This window comes from Gracilinanus agilis, chromosome 4 (genome assembly GCF_016433145.1).
Source record: "Gracilinanus agilis isolate LMUSP501 chromosome 4, AgileGrace, whole genome shotgun sequence".
Taxonomy (NCBI): Eukaryota; Metazoa; Chordata; class Mammalia; order Didelphimorphia; family Didelphidae; genus Gracilinanus; species Gracilinanus agilis.
Window position 1 is genome coordinate 108,781,441 of NC_058133.1, and position 26,241 is coordinate 108,807,681.

Sequence of the window (26,241 nt, forward strand, 5' to 3'; positions counted from 1 at the left end):
CATTAATGAATTTATTTCTCCGTCCCCAACCCCCTCCCCAATTCCCCATTCTCCACCAGTAAGAGGGGCTAGGAGGGGCCATGGGCACGAGCTAGTGGAAAGACCACTCCGTGACTCATTATTCATCTCTGTTTGTTTTTCTCCTTTCTCCCAGGTCCTTCTCCTTTGGTCCCAACACCCTTTCTCTTGTCGGCTAAGATTTTCTGCCCTCCACTCTCCTGGTCCCTCCTTCTCCGACTGGCAATGGGGATCCCTGAGCAGCTGCTGATGGCATCCTTAGCCATGCTCTCTTTTTCAGGTAAGAGATTTCATCTCTGCTCAGAGTAAAGATATTCTCAGTCATGACAATGAGGATGATATTAGCTATCCGATTTTGCCGTTCTGGGACATCTCTGCCCGCTGTGATCTTATCTGTTTTCATGTGTTCCATGTGAGATTAGGAGCGTCTCTCTTTTTTCTAAACCGGGAAGCCTAAAACCCTAGAAAAGTTAAGAGACTGAACCTGAAAGACTAAGTAACCCAGAATGAGGGTTAGAACCTAGTTCTCCAGAACGATAGAGCTATCCTTTAGATTTTACTGTGTCCCTATTTGGGAAGGGGACGTGGGAACAAATGTTCAAAACCAAAATAAAACCGCTAAGGTCAAAAGATTGTGGTTTGGGGGATAGAAATTTGGTCCTTGAGGAAAAACGTTCCTAGTCTTGACAAATTCAGATATTCCTTCCACATCTTGACTTTCCCCATCACAGTTTCAATGTCATAGGTAGGAATAAGAAATTATGTGGGATTTTTTTAAATCCTTGCTTTCCATCTTAGAACTTAATGCTGTGTATTGGCTCCAAGGCAGAAGAGCGATAAGGGCTAGGCAATGGAGGTTAAGTGACTTGTCCAGGGTTGCTCAGGTAGGAAATGTCTAAGGTCAAATTTGAACCCAGGACATCCTATGTCTAGGCCTGTCTCTCAGTCCACTGAGCCACATAGCTGCCCTCTAAATGGGAATTTTGAAATTTTGCTGAAGCCACAGACAACGCTAAAAAAGTTTAGAAACTCAGAAATGCATAAAATATATGTATTATATTGTATAATATCAATATATTTTATTTTTTAATGCCATAAATATACACGCTTTCTTTCCTGCAAACTCTCCATAAAAGAAAAAGAAAAAAATCAGACTTCTCTGGTATGAAGGGAAGGCCAAAAAGAGAGAGAGGAGTGGGAAATATTCTTCAACTCCTTTGGTTCCTCAGCCTCCCACTTCCTCCTCTCCTGGTTAGGGTACAGCTCTCTGACCCCTTCCAAGGCTATGTTTTGTATCTCAGCAGTTAAGGCTCTTTCATCGATGTGATTGCTGTATTATCTGACTATCTCACTGCTTTTCCACATGACAAGTTTGGGAACTAGAATACAAGAAGGAGACTGACCCCAATCTGTAGGAGTTCTCAGCCTTAGCCAGCCTCCTCTGCTTCCTAGCCCAAAAGCAGCTAGAGTTGAGAGCTTCAGGCTTTTTGGGGAAGGCGAGCATCCTCTAGGAAGGAATGGAGAGGACCACCAGAGACTTTCAGGGGAGAGACTGGTAAGACGGAACCACCAGGCTACCTGGTGCCTTCCTCGGCTGTGGGGACCACAGGAGGACCTCAGAGCAGAGAGAGACCCCTGCAAGGTCATGCCTCCATCGTTAACGCCCCAAGAGGCAGAGAGGGCATGAGCATTGCTGGTCTCCTCAAGCCATTCACAGATCTCAGTGCCTTGGAGTGTTACTAGGGAAACCAGTTCTTATCTTGTTGTCTCTAACCTGCAGAGGAGGGAGGGATGGATGGGAGGTGGGTAAGGCAAGTGGAAATCCTTCCTGGGCTCTCCCAGCATCATCTCCCAGATAGAACAGGTCATAAATAAGGATTTACTCTCTCTCTCTCTCTGGATTCCCCAGGCTTCCTCCTCTCGCATCCCTGAAGCTTTCATTGACCGCGGTTGAGGCTGAGAGCTCCAATCTATATATATAAATAAATATGGTGGACACTTGTTGGAGGCTGTGAATGAGTTATAGATGGAATGGGGAGAGGCAGGATGGAGGAACTGATAGACAAAGAGGACAGTGGACCGCGCCAGGACTCTGGAGTTTAGGAACATGCTTTGCATATGGGGGGATGCATAGTGTGTGTCCATGTGTGTTATAAGTATGTCTAAAAAGTATTTATGTTTGCAAAGGGTGTCTATGAATGTATAGATAAGTCAGTATGGGTATATATGAGAAGGAAAGTATACATGTATGTATATATATGGGCACACACACATATATAGTTGTATTTATTGGGGTTCAGAGCTATGTATGTAAGTGTATATAATGTAGAGGAGGGTTTGTGATAATAATAGTATTTATTTTAGCCAGCTCTACGATGAGAAAAGCTCTCGAAAATTATTATTTCACTTGATCCTCACAAAAACCCTGTAAGATAGGTTTCAATTTTATTATCCCCATTTTACAAATGAGGAAACCAAGGCAGGCATCAGTGAAGTGTCCCGCCCCAGGGTTATACAGCTTCTTGGTGTCTGAGGCCAAATTCGAATTTGGGTCTTCCCAACTCCAGGGTCAGAGGTGCTCTACCCACTGTACAGCCCAGCTTCTACTACTTTTGGTGGATCAGACTTATGATTTCATCAGTATAGAACATTCCCAGCATGGAAATTCTCTCTACCATTGCTGATTGGCAACAGTTGTATAAGTCATCATCTTAGTGAGCTTTTTTTTTTTAGTATTTTTATTATAACATTGTGATTGTTTTTCAATTGTTTTCAGTCATGTCTGGCTCTTCGTGATGCTAGTCATAGGATTTTCCTGGCAAAGATCCTAGACTGGTTTGCTGTTTCCTTCTCCAACTCATTTTATGGATAAGGAACTGAGGCAAACAGGGTTAAGTGACTTGTCCAAGGGTCCCCCAGCTAGTAAAGTGTCTGAGGTCAGATTTGAACTCAGGAAGGTGAGTCTTCCTGACTCCAGGCTCAGCTCTCTATCCACTGTACCACCTAGTGGCCCCTGGCCAGTAAATGACTAAATGATTTGCCTAGGGTCACACAGAATAGGCACCTGAAGCCGGATGTATTCTTATCCCAATGTCATTTCCTGTCTACTCTTCTCCGTGGCTTCTCTTAAGATTCACCTCATTTGGGGGCAGATGGGGGTGGCTCAGTGGATGGAGAGCCAAGCACAGAGGCCAGAGGTCCTGGGTTCAAATGTGGCCTCAGACCCTTCCCAGCTGGGTGACCCTGGGCAAGTCACTTAACTCCCATGGCCTAGCCCTTCCTGCACTTCTGCCTTGGAGCCAATACACAGTATTGATTCATGGAAGGGAAGGGTTTAAAAAATAAGCAAACAAAAAAAAAAAGATTCACCTCATTTGGAAATGGATTTTGATCCATGGAAGGGGCTCCCACACTGAGGAAATCATAGAACCTCAGTGTATGTGTGCATTTGGAAATCAATGTATGTTTGTGTGTCTGTGAATACAGATAGATGCGTGTGCAGCGACTGTGAAAGGGTGTGTGTGTCAGTGTTCACACCCGTCGGTGGGTCTGAGGAGGAAGCAAATCCGACCCTTCTTCATATAGCCAAGGGAGACGCGATGCTTCCTCTCCTCTCCTCCTCTCCCCCTTCCCCCTGCCCAGCCCGGCCCAACCCTATTAATAACCATTGACCCCCCGCAGACCCTTGGAGACCAAGGCTGGTGATTATTCCAGGATGCTTTCAGCAGCCTGACAGACCCGCCTTTCCCCCCAGACTCCTTCCCGTCCCCAGCCTGGGGCAGCCTCTTCCCTGCCCTGGGCCACGGTCATTAACTCGGGATTAAGCTGTGCTCTCCAGCCCAGGAGATTGAGTCGCCTCGCCCCGCTCAGCCCAGCAAGTGCTGGGGGAGGGAGTTTCAAGGGCTCCTTCCTTCTTCTAAGAGCTGCCGAGCAGCTGCCCCGCTCCTACCCAAGGGATCGGGTCTAGGTCTCAGCTGCGAGAGAGGGGGGCGGGGGGAGGGGGGACCGGCCCCACACCCCGTGGAGCGGGCTGACAGCTGGATATGGGCCGGGAGGGGGGAGCATTAATTGGTTAATGGGGATCCCCCTTCCCCCATCAGCCATCTAGGAGGCACTGAAACCAGCTGCTCTGAGGGGTGGGAGCCAATTAGTGGAGCCTCCTCCTCTCTCCCCTTGATGATGGTGGGGTGGGGGGAGGACGAAGGGGGCTTGACACAAGGCGAGAGGAAACCCAGGTTGACCGGAGACCAGCGATGGCTTTTAAGAGGTGGAGAAAGCTTTGAACTAGAAGAGGTGGGACTCCCAGATTCCAAGTGGGTTCCTCCCTGATGCCGGGGTCCTGCTTGTTCCAGTTCCATTAGGAAAATTTTCTTTTAACTCTAATTATTATTATCATCATCATCATCATCATCATTATTTTAATATAACCTAATAAATTAATAAGAATAAGAATGGTTGCTGTAGTTCCGTGTGTATAGCCCTTGTGCTTGTTCAGGAGTTTAGTCCCGGCCAATTCTTTGAGAAGCCATGGACACAACACTCTTCTGCCTTCCATTGTCTCCTGAAGTCCTTCCAGGTTCATGCTCATAACTTCCATGATGCTCTCTAGCCATCTCATCCTCTGTGGTCCCCTTCTCCTTTAGCCTTCACTCTTTCCCATCATCAGGGTCTTTTCCAGGGAGTCCTGTCTTTTCATTACATGGACAAAGTATTGAAGCTTCCTCTTTGCTATTGTCCTTCCAATGAATAGTCTAATTAATTTCTCTTAAGTATCGACTGATTTGATCTCCTCCTGTCCAAGGAACTCTCAAAAGTCTTCTCCAGCACCACAATGCAAAAGGATTGATTCTATGGTGCTCAGCAATTAAAGATTTAAAAAGCATTTTCCATCTATTAATCTCATTGGAGACTCACACTAACTTTGTGAGACTTTTTTATTTTTTTATTTTTATTTTATTTTATTACTTATCCCTATTTTTTAATTTAATTTAATTTTTTATTTTATTACTTACCCCTATTTTACAGATAAAGAAACTGAGGCAAAGATATACTTTTTCAGGGCTACACAAAAGCAGGATTAGAACTCAGGTCTTCCTGACTTCACATCCAGGTAAAGACCAGAACTATAATGGTGCTGGGGAGCTGACTCACTTTGCAAATACTCCATTCCTTGGCATCTTTTTAGTGGCCTTGGGGAGGACACGCCGGACTTGAAATGAGAAAAAGAGGCTATGAGAGGTGGGGGGAGGGGAGTAATGATGGAGAATCTGGTCTTTAGGGCATTCCTTTATCTGTAAAGAAAAAGAAGGGAGGGAAGAAGAAGCCTAGGCTGCTGCAGAGGTGTCAAACAGGCAGTCACAACACTTTCTCTATGGCTGAACCAGATTAGAATGTGTGTGGGGAATAGTCAAAAAATAAAAATATAATAGAACATAGATAATGCTAATATGTTGTTTTCTAAGTCAATATTCAACTTTTGGGGATCTTTAAGTTTAGTGGCCCTCCATTCTAATTGAAAGTGACACAAGTAATTTGCAAGGGTCACACAGATGATGTGTAGTAGAGGTAAGACTTGAACCCAGATCTCCCTGTTTTTTTTAATTTTATTTAATTGAATAGGAGAATTTTTCCATGGTTACATGATTCACGTTCTTTCCCTCCCTTCCTCCCACCCCCCTCCCATAGCCAACACACAATTCCACTGGGTTTTATATGTGTCATTGATCAGGACCTATTTCCATATCATTGATATTTGCACTAGGTTGATTGTTTAGAGTCTACATCCCAAATCATATTTCCATCGAACCATGTGATCAAGCAGTTGTTTTTCTTCTGTGTTTCTTCTCCCACAGTTCTTTCTCTGGACCAGGTCTTCCTGTTTTAAAGTCATCAATATCCACTATACCATGCTATTTCACTTTCAAAACTTACCCAGAGTTGAGCCAACTGAATTTTTTTTGTGGCATATTTTTTCATCACAGTACAACTCTCTCATTTGACCAAAGAGGAGTGAGTGAGCCCCAAGGGATTAAATGATTTTTAACCCTTATTTTCTGTATTAGTAACAGCTCTAAGACAGAAGGCAATCATTAGACAATCAAGGTTAAGTGATTTGCCCTCAATGACTTGACTGTAACTGGCCTTCCAATGGAAGGCACTCTTTCCTCATCTTCTCATAGAATCCTTAACTTCCTTCAAAGCTTGGCTATGCAGCAGCTAGATGGCTCCATGGATAGAGCATTATGCATGGGATCAGGAAGACCTGAGTTCAAATGTGGCCTCCCCTGGTTGTATGATCCTGGGCAAGTCACTTAACCTTTTGACCAGTTTTCTCACCTATAAAATGGAAATCATAATAACACCCACCCCCCAGGGTGGTTGTGAGGATCAAATGCGATAATAATTACAAAATGCCTGGCATGTAGTTGGCACTATATCTCCCAAGTCTCCTCCTCTTGAAATCATTTTGTATTTACTTATGGACGTGTTGCAACTCACACACATACCCCTCCACTAGAACATAAGTTCCTTGAGGACAGCAGCTGTTTAATTTTTGTATTTGTCTCCCTTGCACCAAGCACAGTGCCTGACACATGGACCTTTCTTTGATCCAGACCTATAGTTACATCAGTGTAAAAAATTCACAAAGTAGGCACTTAATCAGTGTTTGTTGACTCTCATTTGTCCATAGTCACATAGCTAAGTGTTATTAGAGCTAAAGTTATTTGTTATCCTAAAGTCCTTTTGGCATTAGAAAAGAGAAGATTTAAGGGGATCCAATAGTTGATTTCAAGTATTTGAAGGCCTGTCCCCTGGAAGAAGTATTTAACTTATTCTACTTGGACCCACAAGGTGGAAAGAGGAGAAGTAATAGGTGGAAATTACAGAGGCAAGGAAATCTGATGTAATGAAAATCTTTTTTTTTAAACCCTCACCTTCCATCTTAGAATCACTACTCTGTATTGGTTCCAAGGCAGAAGAGCAGTAAGGGCTAGGCAATGGAGGGAGGTTAAGTGACTTGCCCAGGGTCATCCAGCTAGGAAGTGTCTGAGGTCATATTCGAACCCAGGACCTCCCATCTCTGGGCCTGGCTCTCCATCCACTGAGCCTCAAAGCTGCCCCAATGAAAAACTTTCTAACAATATGACCCATCCAAAGGCAGAACAGACTGCCTCAGGGAGCAATGAAAGACTTCCCCTCAGTATAGGGGTCTTGGAGCAAAGGCTGGACCCTGCTGAGGGATGTTTGTTTGGCAAGGGGGTAGGCCATCGGGAAATCTTTGTAGCCCATTTAAACTCTGAGATTCTGTGATGCTATGACTTAAGTTTCAGTTTTGGCTCTGCTGCTCACTAGCTACATGATTTGGGGGATTAACTAGTCTCAATTTCCTCATTTGTAAAATGGGAACCGGAAAAGCTAGATTGTTATAAGACCCAACTGAGAAAAGTGCATTTGTAACTGTAAAGAGTGGTCTCTTTATATGTGTGTCTGTGCATAAGCTATTATTATTATTAGTGTTTGCATGATGATTTTGTTTGCAAATACCCTGTAATCTGTCCTTCGGGTCCAGCCAAAATCCCAAACCCTGCTTCTTTCTCTACCAATTGTCTCTGTCTCTGTCTCATCTCTGTGTCTCTCTGTCTCTGTCTCTCTCTTTTTAATCTCTCTCCGTCTCTCTGTCTGTTTCTGTCTGTCTGTCCCTGCCTCTCTCTTTCTCTCTCTCCCTCCCTCCCTCTCTCTGTCTCTGTCTCTATCTGTCTGTCTCTCTGTCTCTGTCTCTCTCTATCTCTCTCTCTGTGTCTGTGTCTGTGTCTGTCTCTCTCTTTCTAGCTCTCTCTCTCCCTCCCTCTCTCTGTCTCTGTCTCTGTCTGTCTGTCTGTCTCTCTCTCTGTTTCTGTATCTCTCTTTCTCCCTCTATCTCTGTCTCCATCATCTCCATCTCTCTATTTCTATCTGTCTGTCTCTGCCTCTGTCTCACACAAACACCGAGAGAGAACAGATGTATCTACACAGGAATGCCTTCTATCTTAATAGAATGGAAACAATAAAAACTCTGGGTTTGAATCCTTCTTTAATGTTTGTTGTCTACATTCCCCCAGTGATGGGCAAACTTTTTAAAGCGGGGACCAAAGGAAAGGAAAGGTTCATCTGTCAGTCTGTTTCTAAGGCAACTCTTTCGAAGTTTCATTGTACTGTATCCTATGCATTGTATTTGTCAGATTAGGAATCATGTCACACAGCCCATAGAATATTTCAGGGGGCCGCATCTGGCCCACCGGCAATAGTTTGCCCATCACTGCCTTAGACAAGTCATTTAATTGTTTGGATCTGGTCTCAGTTTCCTTTTCTTTAAAATGAGCAGGTTGGTCTCTGAGGTTCCCTCAAGGTCAGTGGCCCTGTGATCCTTAACAAGTGGTCAAGAAGTTTCTATTGAAAATCTCCAGGGATTCTGGGGCAACTCATTCTTCTTTTGGACACCCCACTTGCTAAGAAGCTATTCTTGAGATAGAACCAAAATCCACCTCTCTCCGAGACCAAACTGGCCTCATTGGGAGCAATGAGAGTTTTGGCTCCACTCCTAAGTCTCTGTGATGGCTCTTCCCACATTTCCAGCTTGGATTCCAGCCCAGGGCTCTCCTACCATCTTTGGACCTATCTTTGAGGACCAGCCTGTCAGTTCCTTGTTCCCTGAGGAGTCATCAGAAGAGAAGATAGCACTGGCCTGCCGCGCCCGGGCAAGCCCTCCAGCTACATACAGGTGAGATGCCCTGTTCCTAGGGTGGTTCCAGGCAACAGGTACATTCTCTCCTTTAAAAACAACCCCAAATCACGCATGAGAATGGAGCTAAAGTCCAAGTCACGGAGCCCCTTGAGGTCAGAACTAGCCTAGAGCCAAAAAGAGCCCTGGCTCAGAAATAGATGCTCATCATCCCTTCTCTTCTTCATTATTAACAGGTGGAAGATGAATGGGACTGAGATGAAGCTGGAGCAGGATCCCCACTACCAGCTGGTCGGAGGCAATCTGGTCATCATGAACCCCACCAAAGCCAAGGACGCTGGTGTGTACCAGTGCCTGGCCTCCAACCCAGTAGGCACAGTGGTCAGCAGAGAAGCTGTGCTCCGCTTTGGCTGTAAGTCTTGTTAGGTCTAAGGGAGGAGGGAGAGATGTCTGCCCTCAGAAAGATGATGTGGGCATAGCATGGCTTTGGGATGGGCTGTGCTCATCAGGACCAGACTTACTTGTTGATAGGGTATGCCAGGAAGGCCAGCTATACCCCCAAAATGTTACCTTAAGGGGAATAGAACAATGAACTTGGAGTCAGAAGATCTAGGTTTGAATCTTGGTTCTGAGGCTAGATAGGGTGACCTTATCTCAGCCTCGGTTTCCTCATCTGTAAAATAGGAATGATAATAGCATTTATAACAAGGATGTTATGAGAATAAAATGAGATAATAGGTGTAAAGGTATTTGCAAACCTTCAAAGTGTTATATATGGGGCAATTAGATGGTTCAGTGGATTAAGAAGTCCTGCCTCAAACTTCCTAGCTTTGTGACCTTAAGCAAGTCATTTAACCCCCATTGCCTAGCCCTTACCACTCTTCTGCCTTAGAACCAATATATAGTATTGATTCTAAGACAGAATTTTTAAGTGTTATATAAAAGCTAGCTATTACTATCATAAGTATGTCCTTGGGGTTAAACATTGTTCTCTCATTGCTGCCCAGCCTAGGCAAGTTCTTCCTCTCGCTCTGTGCACCTACCTAGTGAGAAAACCTAGAATGGAGTTTAAGTCTAAACCAGCTCTAGGCACAGAGAACATTCTTCTTCCCACTAATTCTCACCAAGTGGCGTTAACTGCTCACACATGGAGGATGAGGTCAGTCTATCTCCTGGAAAGAGTAAAATGTTAAGTCACTAACACCTTAGTATAATTCATATCTTTTCCTCTGCAAAGCCCTGAAAGGGAAAAATAAAGAGGGATAGAAAATACCCAGTGCCTTGCAGGTGGTGACAGAGCTGGGACTTCCACTCAAGTCCTCTAGCTAAATAATAACACCTTAAATTTGGAAATCAAAAAACGTTTTAAAATATTTACAAGTAATTGGGAAATACATACTGAAATAATTACTTGAAAATAATAAATAACAACATTTTTCTACTGTACCCCACAGCCTTCCATGGTAAGAGAACTAACAAGGGCTGATTACTGAGGTCAGAGACTCTGAGGTCTGGGCCAGTGGAAAATGGTAATGAGCCCCCTGTTGTTGTTTCCTAGTTTTGCAGGAATTCTCCAAGGAAGAAAGAGATCCTGTGAAAACCCATGAGGGCTGGGGAGTGATGTTGCCCTGCAATCCACCTGCCCACTACCCAGGTGAGTCATCCAGTCCTTCAGGTTTGAGACAAAAAACAAAATCAGATATGTTGCTGAAACCCTAGTGCTTTGGTTGGCAATCTCGGAAAGATGGCATGCTGAAGAGGGAGAAGAGAAGGGGTAGAGGCTCAGACTTTCCCCTTGGGAGCATAGTTCCAGGTTCCTACAATTCTAGTGTCACAATGAGGCAGTTAGATTGTTGGATCTGGAGGTAGGAAAACTGGGTTTGAGTCTTGCTTCAGACCCTTAATCCCCTCTAAACCTACATCCTCATCTATAAAATGGGGATGATGGGACCTACCTCACAAGATTATTGTGAGGATCAAATAAGACAATAATGTAAAAAGCATATATAAATGTCAGCTATTATAATTATCAATCACCATCTTCTTCACAAATTGATCTTCCATAACTGGTTGCCACCCTGCCTTTCCATCATTCTCTCTCATTACTTCCCTTCATGAAATCCATACTCCAGCCAAACTTGGCAACTTTCTGCATTCCTGCCACCACCACTACCACCACCTTGCACACTGTAGTTTCCCACCTCTCTGCCTTTGCTCATGCTATCCCCTATGCCCAGAGTATTCTCCCTCCCCTCATTGTCTGTTAAATAGATCCTTTATATAGCAATCAAATGCCGTCTCATCTAAGAAGTATTCTTGAACCCCTTCAGTAAATTACTGACCCACTTAGACTTCAACATAGCATAAAATGGGGGCAGCTAGGTGGCTGAGTAGAGAGAGCCAGGCCTGGAGACAGGAGGTCCTGGGTTCAAATCTGGTCTCAGACACTTTTTAGCTACCAATCCCAATTTGCCTATCCTTACTGTTCTTCTGCCTCCTTGGAATAGATACTTAATATGGATTCCAAGTCAAAGGTAAGGGTTTAAGGGGGGGAATTATAGCAAGAATAAAAATTAAAATAAATAAACAAACAAACAAATAAATAAATAAATAAATAAATGAAAGCTGGACCTAGATTAAGGACATCTTGAGTTCTAATCCAGTCTCAGACATTTATTAGCTGTGTGACCATGGACCAGTCACTTAGCCAATGTTTACCTCAGTTTTCTCAACTGTAAAATGAGGCTAATAATAGTACCCACAGGCCAGGGTTGTTGGGAAGATCCAGGGAGATATTTGCAAAGCACTTAGCAGAGTGCCAGGCACATAATAGGTATTTACTAAATGCACATTACCTTCTTTCTCTTTATTCTTTACCATCATCCAGCAAAACTGTGTTCTCTCACCTCTGTGTCTTTGCTGCCACCTTATACTGGTCCTGTGAGAGTCTTAAGGGCAGTGGCTTTTTTGGTTCTGTATTTTGGAGGCGGCATTATAGACTGCTGCTTTTGACAGCAGAAGGTCTTGGTTCCAATCCCAAGTCTGTTCTTTATTATGTGAGATTAGGACAGGTCACTTTTCCTCTCTGGTCCTTAGTTTTCTTCATCTATAAAATGAGGATTTGGGACAAGTTGAGAGTTAAGGTCCTTCCTGATCAGAATCTATGAGCTTCTGATTTTCAGCACCCAGAACAGCGCTTTTTGACTTGGTGTTTATAACCCGCTAAAATTAAGTGAATTGTTGAATATGCTCTCTCTTTGGGCACCCAAGAGCAGTAACCGAATGAATCCTATCCTCCTAACCCCTCTCCCCTGCCCAGGTGTTACATGTTGTGTGCCCAGAGAAAAGTCCCTTAGCTCTGCTCAGGGGGCACAACTCCCTCCCTATCTCCCCACCTCAGGTCTGTCCTACCGCTGGCTTCTCAATGAATTCCCCAATTTCATCCCAACTGACGGGCGGCACTTTGTGTCCCAGACAACGGGAAACCTGTACATCGCCAGGACAAATGCCTCTGACCTGGGCAACTACTCCTGCCTGGCCACCAGCCACATGGACTTCATAACCAAGAGTGTCTTTAGCAAGTTTGCCCAACTCAACCTGGCTGCAGAAGGTCAGGCTCAGGGAACCCCAGCACACGTGGAAGGAGGGGATGGATTGGGGGAGGGACAGGGAGAAACTGCCCAGGATCGAAAGGAGACCCACCAGAGCATAGCAGTCATCCCCTTGGCAGGATGCAGTCCCCTTTTGCAGCTCTGTCCTACCTTGGCTGAAGAGCAAATTCCTCCATAATGCCTTTATGATGCCTTTGGCGTATGTCCTGCTGCCCACTCCCACCCCCAGGAGAATTCAGACCTAGGAAGAGAGGGAAGATAAATCCTCTGATAAGAGCGCCTGCCTCCCTCTGGAAAGCTCCCCAACTTCCTGCCCCAGGAGTTAAACTAGGCCATATACTCCACCCCCACCACCCCCCACTCTCACACATAGGAACAAATGAGATAATATGTAAAAAGTTCTTTGTGTACCAGAAAACTCTTTACAAATTGCTAGTTATTATTATTATCAGAACAACAACAACAACAATAATAATAATAATAATAATAACAATCCGCTCAGCCTGATTTCTAAGCACGGGAGAGAGGCTCATTTGCATCTCATTTGCATGGCTCCTCCCTCTAGACGCCCGTCCATCTCCACCCAGCATCAAGGCCAGATTCCCCTTGGAGACCTATGCACTGGTTGGACAGCAGGTCACCCTGGAGTGCTTTGCTTTTGGGAAGTGAGTAATGGCAAAGGGGGATGGAGTTCACTCACCAAAGCCCCTCCCCCAGTCCTTGGGGTTCCGCATGATTTCTTTATTCCTTGCATCCATCTCTTACAAGCCATGAGTGCTCAGTGGCACCTTAGCCTAGATTAGTCCCTCTGTTAGCCAGCATCGCCTTGGAAAGCTAGAGATTGGGTCACTCAGGGACAAGATGACGAGGGACAGGAGGCAAAAGATAGGAAAGTGGTGCACATGGAGAAGCGCTGTGAAGGGGGAACACCATGGAGGGGAAAGGGGACCCAGCTTGGGTTGGAGTGTGGCAATGTAGACAATCTTCACGAACCTCCCTTTTGCCTAGGACTGTCTCTGATCCTGCGGTCAGGACCAAGGAGAGAGGAAGGGAGAAGGCAGGGAGAGAAAGGAGATGGGCATCTAATGCACTGAAGCATCCCTTCCTAGTCCTTCCCTTTCTGCCTCCTGTGCCTACCGTATGTAGGGAGTAAGAAATGTGTCTTGTCTGCCTCCCACTTCTGGATTCTGTTCTCTCCTGAGCCCCAACCCAGGCTCACAGCCTCCCTCCTCCCATCTCTCTAGTCTGAGGGGCTTCTCCCCCCACCCCAACCCTGGTCCCCAGATTCCTTAAGTCAGTCCTACAGAGGACATGAGTAGAGATGGAGGGGGTTGGGAGCAGAGAGGAGGAGAGAAGGTTCTGTGCTCCAGCTCCCATCCTGGCATTTCCTCCCACCCTACTTCCTCCTACCAGCCCTGTCCCTCGAATCAAATGGAGAAAAATGGATGACTCATTGCCCCCACAATGGGCCACTGCTGAGCCCACACTGCAGATCCCCAGCATCAGCTTTGAGGATGAGGGCACCTACGAGTGTGAAGCAGAGAACATCAAAGGACGGGACATTGCCAAGGGCCGAATCATCGTGCAGGGTAAGGAGCCAAGGACATTCCCCTGTACTCAAAGCTTCTTCCTCAAGAGCCCCAGATGTCTGGTTATTGTTAAGAGGTTCCTGATGGGTTCTGTTCATCCCAGAGTACTCAGTGCTCAGAGATGAGGGGTGGGGCCATGGTTGAGGAGAGACCAAGGGCTTGTCTTTTCACCTGATCCAACATAGAAAGGAGCGTTCAAAGCATTAAGGGTAGGGTTCTAAGGAGTAGCAGCATCCTTGCAGAATTGTTATAATGTAAGGTATGTAAATACTGTTTTGAAAATTATAAGCTGCTACATAAATGTCAGCTCTTATTACAATGATAGAGGCAATGCAATTAAATGGATGCATAGCTCAACCTTGAAGCCAAGAAGACCCAAGTTCAAATCCTGCCTCTTGACATATACTAGCTGTTTGACCCTGGACAAGTCATTTAACTTCTTAGTGCTCAGCATGGTGCCTGGAATATAGTAGATGCTTAATAAATGCTACTGACCGATGTCTTTAATATCTGCTCAAGTCACTTCTATAAGTTTATAAAACTATAAATTTCAGAGAAAGAACTAACCTTAAAGGAATATTCCTCACCACAGAGTTCTCTATACCAGTGAGATCACAGGTTCAGTCGCACTGATTACAATTATGATTTTTGTTCTGGATACAACTACAACATACGAACTCTTAAAAATATCTACTTCCTCCTTCCCCCTGCAGTCTGGTTGCATTTTATTCCCTAAATATGCTACTGATGCCCTCTGCTGTCTAGCATGAACACTACAGTACTAAAGTCTCTGTCTCTCTCTCTGTCTCTCTCTCTCTCTCTCTGTCTCTCTCTCTCTGTGTGTCTCTCTCTCCCCTCTGTCTCTTTCTCTCTCCTATCTCTCTCTCTTCTGTCTCTCTCTGTCTCTCTCTGTCTCCTGTCTCTCTCTCTCTTTTTCTCTCTCTCTCTCTCTCTGTCTCTCTCTCTCTCTCTCTGTCTCTCTCTCCCCTCTGTCTCTCTCTCTTTCTCTCTCCTGTCTCTCTCTCTCTCTCTTCTGTCTCTCTCTCTGTCTCTCTGTCTCTCTCTGTCTCTGTCTCTCTCTCTCTCTCTGACTCTGTCTCTCTCTGTCTCTCTGTCTCTCTCTCTCTCCCCCCCCTCTCTCTCCCTCTCTTTCTTCCTCTCCCTCTCCCTCTCCCTCTCCCACCAACAGCTAAACCCGAGTGGCTCAAGGTAATCTCAGACAGTGAGGCTGACATTGGCTCCAATCTGCACTGGGGCTGTGCAGCTGCTGGCAAGCCAAGGCCCATAGTTCGGTGGCTCCGGAATGGGGATCCCCTGCTCTCCCAGGTAGGACTGCCAGAGGCTAAGAGAAGCTTGACTCTGAAGAACTGGGAACCCTCTAGAATATCTGCCTGCAACTCATCCAAGACAGCTTCACCTGCTGCCTGAGTTAAACCCCCAGCTTGGAAGACCATTAAGCTCATGTCCTACAGATTTCTGAGTTTTCCTAGCACATGGGCACTTACCTACTCCCTCAGACTGGCTCATGGCCATAAACAAGCACTGAGTGGTAAAGGAGATCCATCCTGTGGTATAGTCTAAAGATGCAGGAGTTGGAGTCTATGGTTCTAGTTCTTCCACTAAGTAGCTCTGTCACCCTGGGCAATTCACTTATCTCTCTGGGCCTCAGTTTCCTTATCTGTAAATATTAAGGAGTTGAATTGAATTATCCTTCTAGTTCTAAGCTTTTTGTCTTGATTCCTTAAGTGCCTGGCTTTAACCAGAATGACCTAAAAATAGTGCCCAATGCTATTTTCCAATGACTGCTATCCATTGATGTCTTCCATGGTCCTAAACATTAGTGTCTCAGACCCTGGTCCTCCAGTTCTAGTCCTTTTATGGCTCTGTGTTCTCTTTCACTCCTGAATCTGTTCTCCCATCTTGGTTTGTCACACAGAACCGTGTGGAGATTTCTGGTGGGGACCTGAAATTCTCCAAGCTGGTCCTGGAAGATTCTGGCATGTACCAGTGTGTGGCAGAAAACAAGCATGGTACCATCTATGCCAGTGCAGAACTGGCAGTACAAGGTAAGAACTTGTACCTCTCAGTCTATGGAGGAAGGAAAATTTTATGGTCCAGAAAATGTTCAATAACTTTTCTTTTTTAATCCTTATGTCATCCTATCTTGTAATTAATACTAAGTATTAGTTCCAAGGTAGAAGAGCAATTGGAGTTAAGTGACTTGCTCAGAGTCACACAGCTAAGAAGTGTCTGAGGCAAGATTTGAACTGAGAATCTCCCAGTCTGTATATCTATTCACTGAGCTACTCAGCTACTCCAGTAATTGCTCCAATGCAAAAAGTTGCACAGACAGCATCAGAGACCAAGACTCTAGGAGTTGTGATTTCACAAAATGAATTAGACTGAATAAATACATATAGATACTAATTATTTGCTAAATTCTACCACTTCTGAGTAGAGAATTTTTTAAATATTGAGAATAAAATAAGAGTGTTAAGAAAATTTATTTCAAATAGGAAATGGAAATATTTCACGCCCTCTACCCTATAAGTCCTATTGATTGATTCTTACTTTGCAAATGTCACTAGCATCTATTGATCTCTAATATTCTAGCCTGTAAGAGTACTGATCAGTTGGTGCCTTCCCCTTTAAACCTCCCATCCTCTAAACTAACCTGCAACCAGATCTCTTTCTAAACGCTACTTTGGGATATGTCACATTCCTCATCAAAATGTTCAATGACTTCCCAGTATCAAGAGAAGGAAATCTATCCTTTTTATGTGACTTTCAGAGATCTTCACAATCTAACTCCAGCCTACTGTCCAGGTCTTATCTCCTACAATTGCAGCTAGGTGGTGCAGTGAATAAAGTGCCAGACCTGGAATCAGAAAGACACATCTTCCTGGTTCAAATCTGGCCTCAGATGCTTACTACTTGTATGACCTGGGCAAGTTAATTAACCCTATTTGCCTCAATTTCCTCATCTGTCAAATGAGCTGGAAAAGGAAACAGCAAACCACTCCAGTATCTTTGCCAAGAAAATCCCAAATGGCGTCACAAAAAGTTGGATCCAACTGAAAATAAACTGAACAAATCCCCCAAGAGGGATATTATACTACAACAGCATTCTACTCCTTCTTATGTAACTCCTTACATGTTACCAACTCTTTCCCTTTATTCATGATGTTCCCACCTACTTGGAATTCCCTTGCTCCTGATCTGCTTTTATTCAAATACTTCAAGTTCCAGATAAAAACTTGCCTCCTTCATGAAGCCTTCCCTGATCACGCAAGGCAGTGATCTTGATCACTCAAATCTCTTTTTGAACTCTCCTATAGCACTGAATAGTAATCTGAATTAGAAATCCCAAATTCTTAGAGTTTGCAGGGCCTCTCTAAGAGTATCTGCCTGAGAAGTCTGTCTGCAGCGGTCCTAACAAGTGCCCATCCAACTTTCCCTTGGCTGTCTCAAGTGACTGGGAACCCATTACCTCCTGAGTCAGGACACCCCACTTTTGGATACCTCCAGTCTCTTCTCTTCTCCAGGAAGTGTGTTTTTATATTAAGAATTGAATTGAATTACCTGCTTCAAGTAGTTGTCACTACGGGAGCTCTTACTATAAAAATCTTTCTTCTTTCCAGCTTTTGCTCCCGATTTCCGGCTAAATCCAGTAAAGCGTCTGATCCCAGCTGCTCGAGGAGGAGAAGTCATCATTCCATGCCAGCCCAGGTCAGCTCCAAAGTCCATTGTGCTCTGGAGCAAAGGGACTGAAATCTTGGTCAACAGTAGCAGGTATGAGCTTCTGGACAGTTCTTCCTCCTCTTCCTTCCTCACCTACTTCCTCTTCTTCATCCTTCCTCACATCTCCACTTCATTCTCTGGCTCATTGGTTTTTGTCTCCTCTCAGTTCTCAGGTGCCAATCCCCTGACTTTCAATGCTAAGGTGTCCTTACAGCAGCCAATCTCTAGCCCTTTTCGTTCTGTCTCTGATGCAGAGTGACCATTACCCCAGATGGTACTTTGATCCTTCGGAACATCAGTCGGTCAGATGAAGGGAAATACACCTGCTTTGCAGAGAACTTCATGGGCAAAGCCAACAGCACTGGCATCCTCTCTGTCCGAGGTAGGGACCACAAGGAAAGCCAGGAAGGAGGGACAATCCTGCTACTCTATTAATATGGTGATCACCAATTCAATTCAGTTCAATAAACATTTATTAAGCACCTGATCTGTACAAGGCACCACCATCAGTTGGTGTAGCTACCATAGGGTGTCACCTCTCTGGGCTTCTAGATTCTATCTTTGGTTTTCTGTCCTCCTGGGCTGGTTTTGGGGCTGACCCAGAGGGATTGTCTTTTACTTGGGACCACCTATATCCTTTCCCAAATCCAGACCCTGATTTCCCCAAGTTGTATGAAGCAAGAGTATCAATTTCCAGAACTGTTTCAGTCCCACTGCTGGGGCTGATGGCATATCCTCCCACCCTGCCCTGCTCCCAGTGATACAGGCTCAGACTTATGCTCACCCCACTCTGCCTGGGCTCCCCCTACTCCCTCAATCCCCTTGTCAGATGCCACCAAGATCACCTTGGCACCATCCAGCGCTGACATCAATCTGGGTGAGAACCTGACTCTGCAGTGCCATGCCTCCCACGACCCTACAATGGACCTCACCTTCACCTGGTCCCTAGACGGCTTCCCCATTGACTTTGATAAGTCTGGTGGTCACTACCGGAGAGCCAACTTGGTGAGTCCTAGGGCCAAGTGCCCTTCTCTATAACACCTTCTCACTCCTGAAAATCCCAGAGAAACAAGGAAAGGCTAACCCTTGACCACTACTCCCACCCCTCAGTCCCCTGACTGACTAGATTGAATCCTGGGTCTGATATCCATTAACTGCATGATTATGGGTAAGTCACTCAATTTCTGAGTCTTAAAAAAACTCTGAGTTTCCTCACCTCTAAAAAAAAATTAGTCGTACTTATAATACCTCCCTCACAGGATTGTTATTATAGGTTATAGAAAAGTGAGTTTCTAGCATTCTCCTTGGTCAGTCAGCTCTTGAGGTTCTCCAAGTGAGTGAAACACTCCGAATTCTTTATGGCAAATACAAGATCCTCTTGCCACCACCCAGTATGCTCCTGGATCTGCTTCCCTAGCACCCAATAACATTGTTGCATTTTTTAAATACAATTCTAGATGAAATAGAAAAAGGAAAGTCAGTCTAACTACTGCCATGTGCCTGCCTTTGCCCCCTAATTCTTATAATGTATTCTAATAATGAATCAAAATTCTTATGTGTATTTTGTGTTTTTAGCTATAGTTTGGGATTATTTGTATCATCACAACACTGCGTTCCCCTTCCCCCCTGTATTTCCATATTTTATTCTTATATACTTTCCCATATGTTATTTCATTTCATCCTGGGTAGTATGAATCTCTCCAATGACCAGACAAGGAAACTGAGTCCTGCAGAGATTCATAAACTTTCCTTAGGTCATTTAAGGGACTAGACTGAAACCAAAAACACAGATGCTCTGCCTCCTAGCCCAGGACTCTTTCGGCTTTTGAATTTCTTTCTCTGACCTTGACTCCTTCCCTGTCTCCCCTTTATGCAGAAGGAAACAATTGGAGACCTGACAATTCTGAATGCCCAACTGCGCCATGGAGGGAAGTATACATGTATGGCCCAGACTGTGGTAGACAGCACATCAGAGACAGCCACCCTCCTAGTCCGAGGTGACTGCTCCCCCTTGCTCTGCTTCCTCCTGGACCCCTATCCCCCAGAGCCAATCCCATCCTAATATCTCCACTCTTCCCTCCACAGTTTCTTCTAGGGGATCCCTGAAGAACCTTTAGAATAGGGTATTCCTGTTGCTTTTCGTTTATCCCACAAAGGAGAAAATCCCGTTTTTCTAGGGACCATGATTTTTTTAGAATTTTAGTTTGCTTTGTTAATGAGTTAAGACTTGTGGAGACAACTTGCATATAATCCTGTGTCCTGGATGAATCTCTGCCGGTCCTTTTCAGGATTTTGTTTTAGGACTGGGTCGTGTACCCACTACCCGATACAACTACATATCCACTGCTTCCTTCTTCCCAAACACCACCTCTTAAAGCATCCTAGCTATGCCCTCCCTCTTAATACCTATCAAGGCATTTCACTCTTTCAGGACAGGCTCCTGAATCAGTCTGGGGTCTGAATCCTTAATCCTAACCCTCCTCCAATTCCATGACAGGCCCCCCAGGTCCTCCTGGTGGAGTGGTGGTGAGGGACATCAGCAACACCACGGTGCAGCTCACTTGGAGCCGGGGCTTTGACAACCACAGCCCTATCGCCAGGTATATCCTCCAAGCCCGATCCCTGCCTGATGGGAAGTGGAAACAAGTCCGAACCAGTAAGTAACTCTGGGGCTGCCTGACCTGAGCTAATCACACTGTAATGTGGACTTCCAAGAGCCCCATCCAGCAGGCTTTTCTCCAGACATCTCCCTCCTCAACTCCCAGCATTCATCAAGTCCATGAATTCCTTCCTTCCTTTGTTCACTCATTAAATACTTATTGAACACCTGATGTGTGCAGTGCCTTGTAGAAGGTGCTGAAGGGCATGCAGAGATAAATAAAACACTGTTTCTGCCTTCTAGGAGGCTAGTATATAATAGGGGAGATCAGACTTATTTACTACAAAGCAGCAGTTTATATTAAATTCTATAAGCATAATTATCATTCACACGTATTTATCTTTAACCATCATCTACTACAACTTCCTCCTTTTAAGAGAGGAGGAAATGGGCAACTAGGTAGCACAGTGGATAGAGCACCAGCCCTGGAGTCAGGAGAACTTGGGATGGAATCTGACCTCAAACACACTTCCTAGATATGTGACCCTGAGTAAGTCACTTAACCTCAATTGAAAAGAAAGTAATAAAGAAGAGAGAGAAGAAGAAGAAGAAGAAGAAGAAGAAGAAGAAGAAGAAGAAGAAGAAGAAGAAGAAGAAGAAGAAGAAGAAGAAGAAGAAGAAGAAGAAGAAGAAGAAGAAGAAGAAGAAGAAGAAGAAGAAGAAGAAGAAGAAGAAGAAGAAGAAGAAGAAGAAGAAGAAGAAGAAGAAGAAGAAGAAGAAGAAGAAGAAGAAGAAGAAGAAGAAGAAGAAGAAGAAGAAGAAGAAGAAGAAGAAGAAGAAGAAGAAGAAGAANAGAAGAAAGAAGAAAGAAGAAAGAAGAAAGAAGAAAGAAGAAAGAAGAAAGAAGAAAGAAGAAAGAAGAAAGAAGAAGAAAGAAGAAGCTGAGAAGGAAAGTGAGCTAGGTGGTATAGTGGAAAGAGTGTTAGACTTGGAGTCCAAAAGTTGCTCTGTTTTTAGTCATGTCAAATACTGATAGGGATCCCTGATAAGCCTTTAGAATAAAATATTGCTTTTCATATGTCCATATGGGAGAAAATCCTGTTTTTTTTCAGGAGTCACAATTCTTTTTAGTTTACCTTGTAAATGAGTTAAGAAGTTAAGTAAACCCTGTTTGGATTTGTTTTTGTTTTTCCATTTATTTGTTTGTGTGTTTATTTTTTTATTTATAAACCTTTACCTTCTGTCTTAAAACTGATACTAAGTATTGGTTCCAAGGCAGAAGACTAGGCAATTGGGGTTAAGTGACTTGCCCAGTGTCACAAAGCTAGGAAGTATCTGAGGTTAGATTTGAACCCAGGTCCTCCTGATTCCAGTTCTGGCTCTCAAACCACCGAAACACCTAGCTCTCCAGCTTATTTTACATATGAGGAAACTGAGGCAAAATAGGGTTAAGTGACTTGTCCAGGATCACACCACTGACAAATGTCTGAGGCCATATTTGAGCAAAGAAAGATGAGTCTTCCTGTTTCTAAGCCCAGTGCTCTATCTGCTGAGTTTGAATCCTGCTTTAGCCACTGACTCTTGGCTCCCCCCAGCCTCAGTTTCTTCATCTGTAAAATTGAAATAATAATAGTACTTACCTCCCAGGGTTGTTATGAATATCAACTCACAAGAATGTGTTGGAGTTCTCTTGAATGCTAAGAGCCAACTGATAAGTTTTCAGTGTGAGCATTTACACTTTGGAAATTAGTAGAGCTTCCAATCAGGCCTTGGTTTATTGTTTTGTGGATTGTCTAGACTTAAGAAAGTAATGGAGAAAATGTTGATAATGCAGATTTTACCTAAAAATGAGTCATGAGTATACTTTTTTGAGAACTAGTTGTAGAACATTTATCAGCACGTCCCCAATATGTTTTAAAATTTTTATTTGATTTTCACCTCCGAATCATCTCCCTCCTGCTTCTCCTTCCCCCTGCACTGACACAGCCCTAATCAAATAAAATATCAAGTAAAATGTTTTGTACATCTTAAAGTACTAAGTAAAGTCTAGCTATTATTATTAAAGAATAGTTAATAATATAATTCTTATTGATATAATTTATCATTATTATTCTTGTTTCTCATGACAGATCTAGGACTAAAAGGAGAATCTCCTTATCCCCAGTCCAATGTTCTTTTCACTGAACCATCCTATTTTATATTCAGAGAATGGAGGGAGCTAGAACATTGTGGTTTGTTTGTCTTACAGATCCTGCTAATATTGAGGGAAATGCAGAGACTGCCCAGGTGCTGGGCCTCACGCCCTGGATGGACTATGAATTCCGGGTCCTTGCTAGCAACATCCTAGGCACAGGGGAACCCAGTGGACCTTCTAGTAAAATCCGGACCAAGGAATCAGGTCTGGGCTTTGGAGCTTTCTGGAAAGAAGTATGAGGGTGGAGACAGAGATAATGGCACCCCAGGTTGGGGAGGGGTGAGAAGAAAGGAGCCCTGGCCTAAGAGTCAGGACCCTTGGGCTCTAGATTTGAAGAGGATATCACTGAAAAGCTTGCTTGTGATGGTGGGAAGACATGATGAACTACATGATCTCTGAGGGTGCCTCTCACTGAGATTCTGTGGTTGGGTAATATTGGTGGGAGCCTGGGGACAGAGAGATAAATGGATGGGAGTGGGAGATTAGACTGTATCTCCCTTTCCTACTTCTCACCACTCAGATAGCTAATATCCAGAAGGATGCTTTGGGGAAGAATCACATTCTCCCCTCCTATACCACCACCACTCCCTCACCAACTTCATCCCGAGAGGGAATCAAAGTCATAGAATCTCAGCATTGGAAGAGAACTCCTAGCTAAGAAGAAATTCCCTCTTCATCATCTTGACAAGGAGTCATCCAATCTCTGCTTGAAAGGCCTCCAAAATGGGGAATCCACATTCCATCCAAGATGGCCCTAGTGGTTAAGAAGTTTTTCTTGATTGCATTTTATTTTCTTAAATATATTTTATATCCTATTCCCTACTGCCACTTCTACCCTTTGCTCTTAAATATTCAAAATAAGTTCAATGCTCCCTCTAAATGTGGGAGTATTAGTTGTTGTTTTGTTCTGTTTCAGGGTTAGACTTGATGGTTAATGAGGTCCTTTCTAACTCTCAACTTCAGTTAGGTTGCAAACAGGCAAATTTTTGCTTCCTCTAAGGAAAATCTTTTCTAAAAATTAGAACCATCCCAGGGAAGAAGAGGGCAGCAGTGAGTTGGTGCAGTGGATAGAATGCCAGACCTAGAGACAGGAAAACTCATCTTCCTGAATTCAAATTTGGCCTCAGAGACTTACCTAGTGGTGACTCTAGACAAGTCCCTTCACCCTGTTTGCCTCCATCTCCTCATCTGTCAAATGAACTGGAGAAGGAAATGGCAAACCACTCCAGTGTCTTTGCCAAGAAAACCCCAGATGGGGTCAGGAAGAGTCGGACACGACTAAAATGACCCAACAGCACCAAAGGGACAATAAGCTGCCTTGGGAAATACTGGAATCCTCCCTGACTGGAGAAGTCTTCAAGCAGAGGCTGAGTGACCACTCTGGGGATGAGGTGAGGTAGGAGGGTCGTGTCCTATAAGGAGGGATTCTATATGTGTATATGGATTGAACCAGGTGACTTCTGAGGTCTTTTCCATCTCTGAAATTCTGTGATTCTTTGGGTTTTGAAACATCTTTCCATTTGATCTTGTGCTGCCATGATTGTCTTTCATTGGTCCTAAATAGACCTCTTCCAGGCTTTGAGGGAGTTGCCAGGACTTGGGGAGCCAGTTGGTGCTCTCCCATTTCAAATCCTGCACAATTTGATTTCACTGACTTCCATTTTTCAGCCTTCATGCATTCACCTTTCCTCCTGGCCCTTGTGTCAGCATTACTTCTTTTTTTTCTTTTCTTTTTTTTTAAAACTCTTACCTTCTGTCTTAGAATCAATACTGTGTATTGGTTCCAAGGCAGAAGAGTGGTAAGGGTAGGCAATGGGGGTTAAGTGACTTACCCAGGGTCACACAGCTGGGAAGTGTCTGAGCTCAGATTTGAATTTAGGACCTCCCGTCTCTGGGTCAGGCTCTCAATCCACTGAGCCACCCTGCTGCCCCCTCAGTATTACCTTATAAGTTTTGCTTTTTTAAACCCTTCTCTTTTGTCATAGAATTGTATTGTTTCCAAGACAGAAGAGCAGTAAGGACTAGGCAACCTTTTGAGCTTGGTGTGTCAAAATTCACCAAAAAACCAAGCATAACTCGGGTGGTGTGTCACTTTGAGGAAAAAACCATAATTTTGCGATATTTATAGTTTAAATAGCAAAAATATATAATTGTAATCTGTAACTATTTAATAAACCAAAAAAGGTAAATTAATATAGGTAGAATTGTCATCTATAGTGCACAGAGTGTCTACACTACACTACAGCAAATGTTTCATCCTCGGCATGTGGCCTCAGACTTCTCTGTATGCGGCTGCGTGTCATTAAAAATGATTATGTGTGTCGGTGCTGACACTCGTGTCATAGGTTTTCCATCACCAGACTAGGCAGTTGGGATTGAGTGACTTGCCCAGGGTCACCCAGCTAGGAAGTGTCGGAGGCCAAATCTGAACCTAGGACCTCCCAACTCCAGGCCTGGCTTTCTATCCACAGAGCCACTTAACTGTCCTCTACCTATAAGTTCAATCTTCCACTTAGTTTATCTACAGAAACATTTGAACCCTGGGCCATTCTACCCCATCCTACACTGTCACTCTGTCTTCGTTAGTCCTCTCTCTTCCTTCACTCACTATCAGCTCTCAAATGTGGTTGATTCTTTTTTTTTTTTAAAAAAAAAAAACCTTACCTTCCATCTTGGAGTCAATACTGTATATATTGGCTCCAAGGCAGAAGAGTGGTAAGGGTGGGCAATGGGGTCAAGTGACTTGCCCAGGGTCACACAGCTGGGAAGTGTCTGAGGCCAGATTTGAACCTAGGACCTCCCGTCTCTAGGCCTGACTCTTAATCCACCGAACTACCCAGCTGCCCCAAAATATGGTTGATTCTATCTTTACCACATCTCTCAAATCTACCCACTTCTCTTTACCCATCCATACAATTCCCACACTAGTTTAGGTCCTCATCTCTCACCTATACATTGCAACAGACTTCTAACGGGTTCCCCTGCTTCCAGTCTCTCCACTCCATTTTATCCTTTACACAAATTGCCAAAGTTATATCCCTAATGTACAGGTCTTATATGTGCATCTGTCTGCTCTTGCCCTCTGCCCCCTGTTAGGCTAGTTGAGTTCAATGAATTTGGTCTCATCTTAATATCAGCCTAGAGGACGTGAAGAGGGAGATACTCTTCCTTCTTTCTTGAGATGGGGGACTGGCAATATAAAACATTAGAACACAGAATGTCAAACTTTTTCAATGTGTTGACAAATTTCATGGCACTTTCCTCCTTTTTTAAAGTCTTTTTTATGTACTATGACAACTACAAGTTGGGTTCCCAGAGCTCAGGTGCTTTTTTGCTTAGGACAGATTCCAAGGCTAGCCCAGGGGATGTAGGGAATTTTCTTTTTTTTTTTTTAATTACTTATTTCAATTTACAAAAGTTGATTTTTATCTCCCTCCCACCTTCTTCACCTTTGAAAAATAAAATAAAAACAAAACCCTTATAACAAATATGCATTGTCTAGCAAAGCAGATTCTCACGATGGATGGAGTAGAATAATTTGATTGATGTATTCAACCAACTCCCAGCCTTGGACATAAGAGTTGACTCTAAGATAGGAAGGAGAAAAAAAAGAACTGAGAAATGTACATGAGAGAAAAACAAAAGATACCAATAAAAATCCATCTTAAAAAAAACTGGTCCAAGCAGAAAAGAATGAGGGAAGAAAAACAGCTATCAGAAGAAAAATAATGATATTAATAAAAATGTACTCAAAGACAAAAAATATTTTT

The 26,241-nt window shown here is 43.9% G+C and overlaps 1 protein-coding gene across 1 annotated transcript in view; it reads left to right on the forward strand.

Moving 5' to 3' along the window:
* The first annotated feature begins 243 nt into the window (after positions 1–243).
* Positions 244–26,241, forward strand: part of CNTN2 (contactin 2) — a 37,294-nt gene continuing 11,296 nt past the window's right edge. Inside the window, exons 1-15 of the mRNA XM_044673934.1 lie at positions 244–298; positions 8,632–8,776; positions 8,974–9,149; positions 10,296–10,391; positions 12,138–12,347; positions 12,914–13,013; positions 13,762–13,937; positions 15,127–15,263; positions 15,874–16,003; positions 17,579–17,729; positions 17,933–18,060; positions 18,508–18,683; positions 19,555–19,675; positions 20,176–20,334; positions 22,526–22,675. Coding sequence (XP_044529869.1) covers positions 244–298; positions 8,632–8,776; positions 8,974–9,149; positions 10,296–10,391; positions 12,138–12,347; positions 12,914–13,013; positions 13,762–13,937; positions 15,127–15,263; positions 15,874–16,003; positions 17,579–17,729; positions 17,933–18,060; positions 18,508–18,683; positions 19,555–19,675; positions 20,176–20,334; positions 22,526–22,675 — 2,110 coding nt within the window. The remainder of the gene's footprint in view (positions 299–8,631; positions 8,777–8,973; positions 9,150–10,295; positions 10,392–12,137; positions 12,348–12,913; positions 13,014–13,761; positions 13,938–15,126; positions 15,264–15,873; positions 16,004–17,578; positions 17,730–17,932; positions 18,061–18,507; positions 18,684–19,554; positions 19,676–20,175; positions 20,335–22,525; positions 22,676–26,241) is intronic.